The sequence below is a fragment of the Canis lupus genome, chromosome 25 (assembly GCF_011100685.1).
Source record: "Canis lupus familiaris isolate Mischka breed German Shepherd chromosome 25, alternate assembly UU_Cfam_GSD_1.0, whole genome shotgun sequence".
NCBI lineage: Eukaryota > Metazoa > Chordata > Mammalia > Carnivora > Canidae > Canis > Canis lupus.
This window is the reverse complement of record NC_049246.1, coordinates 9,245,001-9,254,880: the sequence shown is the minus strand read 5'-3', so window position 1 is coordinate 9,254,880 and position 9,880 is coordinate 9,245,001. Positions and strand designations below refer to the sequence as shown.

The 9,880-nt window shown below is 49.7% G+C and overlaps 1 protein-coding gene across 1 annotated transcript in view; it reads left to right on the top strand.

Moving 5' to 3' along the window:
- Positions 1-1,148: 1,148 nt before the first annotated feature.
- MEDAG (mesenteric estrogen dependent adipogenesis) overlaps positions 1,149-9,880 on the top strand; it is a gene marked incomplete at its 5' end in the record, with an annotated part of 17,624 nt that continues 8,892 nt past the window's right edge. Inside the window, one exon of the mRNA XM_038574491.1 lies at positions 1,149-1,435. Coding sequence (XP_038430419.1) covers positions 1,149-1,435 — 287 coding nt within the window. The remainder of the gene's footprint in view (positions 1,436-9,880) is intronic.

Sequence of the window (9,880 nt, the reverse complement as noted above, 5' to 3'; positions counted from 1 at the left end):
ATCTAGTTCAGTGTCCTAAATTACAATACTTCAGGAAGCCACCCCAGCTTCCCAAAACTGGGCTGACTTGTACCCCCATAAGTTCAAGGTTGTCCTCAGCAGGGCTTTGTATTCCGTGCATGGCAACTGCTGAAATGTTGTGTACCATCTGTAACCACAGGGTAAGTTAGGTGGAGACAGGGCTTGTGCTTATTCATCCTAGTACGCCCAGAATTTACCTATTGTGGGGCTCCTAGTGGGTGTTTCGGAAACAGTTGTTTAATTGAGTGAAGCAGTCCTTTCGTACCTCGGGCGACCCAGCACATTCAGTCAGTGTGTTCACAGAATGAGCACGTAGCCAGCCCTCCAACATCTACAGACTGACTCAACCAGCAGATTCCGGGCCTCTGCGGAGGCCGAGGTGGAGGCGGTGGAGGAGGCGGGAGTGCCCACGGCTCTGCGCCCCGGGGCCTGTGGTCCACGTGCCGGAGGAGCTAGCCGAGGCAAAGAGACACAACGCACGGCGGACTCCGGGAGGCTTTCCGGAAAAGTGACGCGAAGATCAGTGGACTTGCCACATGAAAAGGGATCCAGGGGGAGGAAGTCAGTGAGCGGAGCAACAAGGCAGGGTATGGTGTGGAGGAAAAAAGAAGAAAGTTAAGAACAAGCTGGGAGACGGTGGTGGGTAAGGGACGCCTCCGCGGGCCGCCTGGGAGCGGAGGTCAGAGGTGGGCACCGCCCGCGCACCCCTGGGCGCCGTCGGGGAGGGCGCGGGGAGGGGCGCCCGTCCCGGCCATCGTCCGCGGGGGTGCGGGTCCTGCTCCCGCCTGCCCCGAGCCCCGGCCCCGGTGGTGTCGGCCAGGCGGGGGCGGGCCGGCCCGGGGCGTGGAGCCGCGGGCCCGAGGGGGATGAGTAACCCTCGGCGGGCGGCGAGCAGGCGCGGCGCCCCGGAGCGTGCCAAGTCCCAGCCCGGAGCGCGCGGGGCCCGGAGCGTCCGGGGTCGCGCCCGAGGCCGGGGAGGGGCGGGCGGCCGCACCCGCGGCGGATAAAAGGGCGGCGCGGCGCGGGACCCGCTTTCTCCGCGCCGGGCCGGGCGTGCGGCGCTGCTGGCGGGCGGGCCTGACGCGGGAGCGGGCGGCGGGCGGCGGGGCATGGCGGGGGCGGCGGGGGCGGCGGGGGCGGCGGGGGTGGCGTGCGCGCCGGCCGCGCGGCCCAGCCTGACCTCCATTTCGTCGGGGGAGCTGCGCAGCCTGTGGACGTGCGACTGCGAGCTGGCCCTGCTGCCGCTGGCACAGCTGCTGCGCCTGCAGCCCGGCGCCTTCCAGCTGCGCGGCGACCAGCTCGTGGTGCCCGGCCCCGGGGGCCCCGCGGCGGCGCGCGGCGGCTTCAACGTCTTCGGCGATGGCCGCGTGCGCCTCGACGGGCAGCTCTACCGCCTCAGCAGCTACATCAAGAGGTGGGTGGCCTCGCCGGGTCCCCGCGGAGGCCTCCACCAGGCTGTCGTGCCGGGGACCCGGGCTGGCCCTGCTTCCCGCCACCCCTCCCCTGGGGGACCCCCCTCTTTCGTGCCACTTCTAGGTTCGCCTCATTGCAAAGGTCACCTGAGGGTGCATGGCTCCTCCAGCCCTGGCCTTTTCCGCCCTCTGCATGACATCTTGCAGCTGCCGCTTGAAGCCGCCCGGGAGGGCATCAGGGCAGGCGCGTGGCGTAGGGCTGGGTGGGGAGCTTAACTGGGGGGTGATTTTCCCTTTCTGGCTCCTTAACTGGGTCAGATGAGCTCAAATCGGGACACACCCTTCAGGGGATGTTTGCAGAGGAGAGATTCATGCCCTGGCTTTGGATTTGTGGGGAGGGGAGAGGATGCTCAATTCTGGGTATTATTGGCCTGATCCAGTGAGGAGACTCAGTGAAAAAGCGTGCAAAGGTTCAAAGTTTCCCATCTTCGGCCTGCCTTTGTTTTCAAAAAATAGAGAAATAAAAACCATGCCTGAGAAACAAACAAAGCCCCGTGAAATCCAACCCGGGGCCATGTGGGCTGTGATGTGGGCAGGTAAGTTCTGGGAAATAGGTGCAATGAGTGTAGCTTCCAGGATTCTTGCACAGAGCTGGGCCCAAACCTCATTTGATGGCGAGTGCCCAGGATATGCTTAGCTGTTGTGGCCAAAGTGTCTGAGGCACTTCGTAGCAAACTTGCGGCCAGCAGGCTGTAGTCCATCTGAAGCAGGCTTTGATCATCACGGGATGAAGCAAGAGGAAGCTTCATGCTTGATTTTACACGGTCTCATGCCTTCCAGAGGTCACCTTGTACTTGTGTGTGGAGGGGGGGTGTCTTATACTTGTGCTGCCGAACAGTGTCGGGAAATGGACAGCGCAGTGTAGAGTTTGAATCAGAGATGAGTAAGCTGGCCAGCTAGGAGGATATAAAGCCTTTGCTACTGGGAAAGACAGCAGCACTGTGGTATCCTGTAAGTGGGATGGAGCCAAGGAGGGCAAGCAAACAAAATGAGATATTTAAAATGCCTTCTTCAAAGCTGCTTTTCCACAGAGAGAGAGAGAGTGAGGGCTTCCAATGCCTGAAAAACCATTCTGCAGCAAGAATTTCTTCCTTTTTCAGTGGATTGAATATTCTAACCCGCATCAGGGGACGATGGGAGGAACGGAGTTAGAAATCATTATTTGTGAAGATTTTTTTTTAAAAGAAAAGGGAACCATTGTATTTGAGAACAGAGTATGAAAAATTCAAATGTCCAGGATTAATTGAAGCCATAGGTTAGGCTTTTGACAGAGCCAGCTTCCTCAATCTTAGCAACCAGTGCAGCAGAATTTAGAATGATGTCGAAGTCTGGTCATTAAACTCTTGCTTTGAACACCTCCTACACAAAAGACTATTAAATAGCAGTGGTCCCCTGGCAGTGAAGAGTCCAAAATAAACAATGACCGGGTGACACACAGCAGAATGCAGTGAGGATGCAACCACAAGGTTCTCATTGTCAAAGCAATTGAGCGAGGGCCTTTGGACCCTGGGACATAGCGAGGAACATCTGAGAATAATTGGGGTGGTAGAAGGAATGATCTGTCTTTCTCTCAGGGGACGTGCTGTGGCATGTGGGAAGTAGGCTTTTATAGGTGTGTGTGCAGTCCTGAAGGATGAACCTGATCTAGATGGAGAGAGCATTCTAGAAAAGAAGGGAAGCCTGGGTTGTGGGCAACAGTGAGAGGTTTTTGTCTTCATGTATCAGAAAGTGGGCACGTAGTCAGAATGCAGACATCAGAGTTGCCTCTCAGATCTGCCAAATTTACCCAGCTGTCTTTGGCTTTGGGGATAACATCCAGCTTCCTCTCTCAGAACATTACTCCAAAGCAGTGATTCATTCGCTTGGATCAATGAGAGCCAGGGTGCATATTTATTTTCTGCATCTATGCCCAATTCAACATTACTGCCGCGGTCCTGCTGGACAGCAGTTTTGGCCAACAGGGCATAGTACTCTATTTCAGACTTCCTCGAGATTGGGCAGTTGTTGAGGATGACCAGTTCTGCTTTGCCTTGTAAAACATCACCATCAGCTTGAACTCCAGCACGTACTTCCCACTTTTCATGTCCAGTTAGGACCTAGAGTTGATGGACTCCAGCAACTTTTTCATCTTTTCTGCGGCTACCGCTTTCCTACTTTAGGTGTGGGATGGCCTCCTACCAAGAACAGCTGTCAAGATAGCCAGGGCATGAGAAAGGCAAGTAATGATTCTTAATCATTTTAGACTACAGAGCTTTTCAGAATTTATGTAGGCCATCTCTCCCAGAGGCGTATGTATGTGCTGACGTTGCTAACTGTCCAGGTAGTTTATGAGTGAGCTATTTGGATCCAGCTTGAGGATCCTTGTTCAATTAATTAATTTAGTTCTTTTTTTTTTTTTCATTCAACAATTATTTCTTGGTGTGGGTAAGCTTACAGTGTAAACAGGATTTCCTTTTTGCGGCCTCAAAAAATGTGTGCTGTGTCTTTCATGAGGTCCTTTCCTCAGGAAAAGGCTTAGGGCTGTTGCCCCTGACATTCATATGATTCACTCATTCAGACAATAAGAGGATGATGGGAGGATGGTTTAAGTTATGCTGATATGTCTTCTGATAATTTAACATTTTGGAAATTCATCTCTATTAAATAAACCTAAGGGAACCTGTGGTGGCCGGGAAGTTTAGGGATGGCCACCAGGGCTATAGAGCTCCTGGGAGCCTTCTTGAAAAGTTTGTCCTAACTTGGGGAGAGTGAATGGCAAGATCTTTATCGTTCCTTTTTTCTTTCAAGCTCATAATTTCCATCTGTGTCACAAACAAAACCTATATGGAACACCCGGTGTAAATAACTGATAACGCACACACGTTTTTCCCTGTGATGCGATACAGCCGCTTAGTGAGATGTAGTGGCATGTGCTTGGCAAACAGGTGCACCAGCCTTCTTTTCAGGGGTCCCCTGAGCACGACGGAGGCAGTTGGGGTGATAAACACAAGTACACCATAATAGTGGTGCCAGCTCCTGTTTACTCGAGTACCAAGAATGGCACAAAGTATTCCACAGCTGTTACTTCACAAGAGCTCACAAAGTTGGCACTTGTGGTATTTCCCTTCTTTTTATAGGTGAGGAAATTAGGACTCAGAGAGATTAAATAACTTACCTAAGCAAGATGCTGGTGAGTAGTAGTGGTAGAACCAGGTCTTCTGTGTGGCCTTGGCTAACTGTAGGCCTATGCTTGCAGCCAGCTGCCTCGAGGCTGAAAGGATTCTGGCTTAGTATAGACAGCGGGGGCTTTCTCACACTTCTCCCAAATCAACACCTAAATACCTGGAATTACAGCAGACAGAAGGCATCTTACATATTCAGGTGAAAGGGGAGGGTAAATCCAGTGGCCTTGAGGAAGCCACCAAAAGCAGAGGTGTGAGCTGCTCCTTCCCATATCCTACCCAGCTGTTAGCTGGTGACAGGGACACCTGCCAGGAGCTCAGTCACCCAGGGCAGGGGGTGCAGGGGGCCATGGGGAGACACAGGGGGCAGGTGAGGAGGAGTCAGGGCTGGAGCCTGGGGAGGCTTTGCTCCCACCCACCAGGGGAAGTGTTGGGCTATGTCTGCTGACCCCTAGCTCACCTTTCTGAGGTGACCCTGATTGCTGATGGGAGATAGAGAAGCAATTGCAGCCCCATTTGCAATGTGTAATACTGGGTGGCTCCCATCCAGTCCTTGTGACTGGTCCCCTGCCTTGATCCTGGTGTCTGAGTCTCAGATCTGGTGACCTGCCTGGGACAGCAGCCCCTTACTGGGACGTGTAACAATAACGGTGAAGTAATCATCATTTACGTGTGGAGCTATGGTGTGCATGAGATGCAGCCTAGAGTTAGTGTGGAGCAGCATGGGTGCCGGGACCAGACTGCCTTGGTTTGAATTCTAGTCCTATCGCTTACTAGCTGAGGGCTTCGGGAGATTTCTTAATCTCCGTGACTCCGTATCCTCTGTGTATAATGGAAATAATAACATCAACAACCTTACAGGGTTCTTGTTCAGAATTCAAATTTATAAGGTCCTTAAAGCAGTTACTGGCACGAATGAATCACTTGACAAATGTTAGCCTATAATATTATTAAGCAGCCCCGTAAGCCAAGTGGCTCACACACATGATTTAATCTGTTAGCCAGCCACCTGATGAGGTACCTTTTGTTAGCCAGATTTTACAGGTGTGGAATTTAATCTCAGCAAAACCAAAAAAAGCTCGCTGAGGTCACAGAGATAGAAACGTAACCCAGATCTGATGATTCAAAAGCCACGTGCCATTACTGCCTTCTTTCTTCAGGAGCCTTGCTCTGGACTTCGAGCCATTCCTTACCCTCAGCTCACCTGGTCCTTGCCAAATGCCCGCCTGCAGGCCCCAATGCAGCCACTTGACAGTCCCCAAGGCTTGGCTAACCCATGACGTGACTTCTGCTGGGGACGCCTCCCTCTGGCTTTGGCCCACTCAGTGATGGGACATTTGGCCCAACAGAACAATTCCTCTTGTCTGTCTCAGCTCAGTAAATGGTTCTAACTCCAGACCCCTCCTGTCTTGCTCTTTCTTATTTAAATAACTGGAGCTGGAACACATGAAGGCAGAGAGCTATGCATTTCTCTGGCATTTGCACGTTTGAATCATTAACTAGTTTGTAAGCCTCTTAATGGCAGGGAAGGACCATGTCTTAGATCAGTGCTTCTCAAACTTGAAATAAGCATGCAGGTCCCCTGGGGATCTTATTAAAACACAGTTTTTAAGTTGAATAAAACTGAGGGAAGCCCAGGACTCAGCAGTTTTACCAGTTCCTAGGTGATACCAATTCTGATAGTCCAGTGACCATGCTTTGAGCAACAAGGTTTTGCCTATCATTTTATATCGAAGTGGTGCATTTTCTAGTGTCTTTCTAATAGAGTAGATGCTTCTTGAAAGCAAGACTATTTCTTTTTGCTTTTTTTATGTCCCTGGAGCTCAGCGCCTATGCTTAGTGCTTATGAGTAAATGTATGCTTGAACGTATCGTTTCTGCCCCATGACCCAGGGTGGCAGTGGGGGTGGGGGCATGTACTGAGCATCAATAATGAATGAGTGAATGAATGAGTAGATAAACATGTGTGTCCTTGATTCCAGTCACCAGACAGTAGAGTGAGAAATCAGAAAATTTTGTTTAATTTCCCTCAAGTAGGGGCAGAGGGAAGAGAGGAAGTGAAAGAAAAGGAACCATCTGACAGCTCAGGCTGAGGCCTCACATAAAGCTGTCAAGTTAACACTGGAAACACAGCAGGGCCATCCTGCTCGCTCCCAAGGGCAGAATGCTTTTGCTTACTGTCACAGCAAAGGATTATGAGCTATAAGCAATTTCTGGACCTTCTATGCAAGGACAGTTTTCTATGTGTTCCTCTTTTTTTCTGTGCTCCACGCTCCGTATTTTTTTAAATCAACACACACACACAGACACGTAAGCACACACACACCCTCAAATGGAAGCTATAGGTTTACATTCTTATTTGCTCTGAGCATTAAATCACCAGAGCCAAGGGAAATTTGGGGCAACTTTTCAAGAATTGTGCCAGAAAGGATGTGAAACCTAAAGGAACCTCCAGAGAAAGTTAGGCATCTCAGAGGGGAATGATCTCTCAGCCACTCTAGATTTGCTAGAAGCAAAAATATAGTGTTCTTTCTTGGTCTCCTATTCCAGGTATCACCTCATTAAGCTTTGCTTTAGCCTTCCACACTGAAAAATGGAGGAAAGAAATTGGAGCAAGGACGGAGAAACTCTTGCTCGTGTATTTTTCAGATGCTCATGTTGTCTTTTTTCCTGGTCACTCACATGAACACAGTCCTGATTGTGTTTTGCAAGTTTATAGAACTTCACCGTATGGCCAGCAGAGTTGGCCAGGTTTGAATATACTAACCATGTTTGTTGAACATCTACTATGGGCTCAAGAACATATGTCTCTATTACTTGCACTGCATTGAGTCCTCTCACAGGAGATATTGTTATTATCCCTTCTACAGATGAGGGCACAGGTTCAGATGGGTTAAGTAACTCACTCAAGGTCACAGTGAGCTGTGGCTCTGCAGTTGAGTTCATACAGCCAGTCAATTAGGGAGTGAATTATATCTTCTTATTTCGAATCACTATGCATTGTGTCACACTGTATCTGCCTTTCAATCTTTGGTTTGAAGCCAGAGTTTCAGCCTAGAAGCATCGTGAGGCCAGGGTAAAAGCAATGAAGAAATGAGAGTTTAAAAGAGCTCTCTTAAACCCTTTGCTTTTCATCCTTAATAACTTCGGCAAATATAATAAACATCCAGCACACAAGAAGCAGTACTTGCTTTAGTAATTCAGAAATATGCGTGATTAAAGATGAAATAACTAGTCCCTAATGTCATCTAGTAAGGTTCATCTTAAAACAAAACCAATGATTCAATGTCAGATACTTAAATACCTGTGAGACTTCACAACAGGTCCTCAGTCTTTTTGTATTTTAGTGACTTACATATACAAATTTTTTAACAGTGAATTCCAAAGAATGCTCATGTTTATTAATTTCACTGGAATTTCCAGGTGTTAAACAATTGTACTGGGAAGCTGGGAATGATGAATTAGGAAGGTATTTCTTATTTGTGACCTGGTTTAAATAGAGAGTTCATTAAGTAGGGATCTTGCCACAATCTCTTGTCTGTAAATTCTGTTACGGAGATCTTGTATAAATAGCATTTTCACACATCTGTGGCATCCTGATAACTGACATGCTCTGTGGCGATGTTTACAGCCCCGTTAAGATCCTAAAAGTGCCTCTGAATCATCAAAGAAAGATTAAATTATGTCGAGCATAGTTATAATATTCAGGGCATCTTATTAAATTCAGACTCCGAAAAGGATGACTCATGTATAGGCTATATATTAAACTAATTGTGTGACTATCTGGAAGCCCCTCGCCACCCCTGGCCTGATATCCCTACTCTGATCATGAGAAACAACAGCTCTTGGAGCCTCAAAGCATTCCACAAAACCTGCCACAGAATTCTGGGGAAAACTGATTATTTTCCCAACCAGTGGTTGTTGTTAAATTGAGATTTTCATCTTTTCCTATAAGCTGTGGATTCATCAGAATAAAATCGATGGTCCCTCTGATTGGATGTTGATTGGTCTCACAGGCAGAGGCAAGTACTGCGCTGTCATTTGCAACATCAGAATAGTAATTGGAATGGCAGATTTTCCAGACAGGCTGTACACCAATGCTGTGTGTGCACCCTAGAGAATGACACTCAGACCATGGATATTGAGAGAGCAGAGGAGTCAGCCTGAGGAAAATGTGAAATGTTTAAGTGACTATAAATTAACTCCATGGTGAACAAGGCAGGAGAATAGGAAAATCTGCCTTGGATGGGACACAGGTGGTACCTGACTCTGCCCCAGCATCATGCATCTATCTTGTTGGTGTTTACTGCATTCCGACTCATCCTTTTCTTCTTCCATGGCTATAAGACTTTTCTTCCTTTTTTCTTCCTCTGTGCCTCTCCCCGTACCCCCTGCTACCACAGACCTCACTGGTTCTATGCGGCCTCTCCCGGGCCACTCTTGTCTGCCCGTGCGAGGTCCTGGACAGTTGAAGAGATGTGATGGCAGAGGGGCTGGGGGGACACAGGGAACCCCTGTGCTGCCACCTTCTACCCCAGCCCCATTTCACAGGCCCTGAGCCCCTCCACTGTGATAAAGCATGTTTGGTGCCTACCTGGTGCCCAGCCCATAATCAGGGCCCAGCGAATGCTGTTGAATGAATGAATGAATGGGAGCAAATAAACTCCAAGCATGATGATCCTCTTTCTCCTCCCTTCTCTTTTGCTTCCTTTCTTCAGCGCCTTTTGGCAGGTGGCCAGTTAGGACAAAAAGGAACAGGAACGTTCTCTCCCTGCTGATGTGGAACATGAGGGCTAGTCCCCTTCAGGTGTCCCACCTCTCCCCATTCTCACTGGGCCCTGTGCTCTTAGGTGAGGATGAGGGCAGGAGCGGGACGTCAGAAGAACCATACAGAATCCCTGGTCCGCATTGTCTTCTACAGTCCGTTTCCTTGTTATCTCTGCTGGTCCCCCCCAACCCTTCTTCCCAACACCTGCCCTCCTCACCTCACCCCTGAACATGAACAACCGCATCCCCTGCCCTCCTCTGAATACACCAGCCCTGTATCCCCTTCCCCACCCCAGGACGAGCCCCCTGACCACCCCCAGTGCCCCTGGCGTGGGAGGCAGAGGCTATATTAAAAGCCTGGTGAAAGACAAGGCAGGACGTGTTTTTGAGGCCCCACCAGGGGTCAGGTTTTAAAAGCTCTCGAAATCAGGTCTGACAATCCCCGAGAAAAGATAATGAT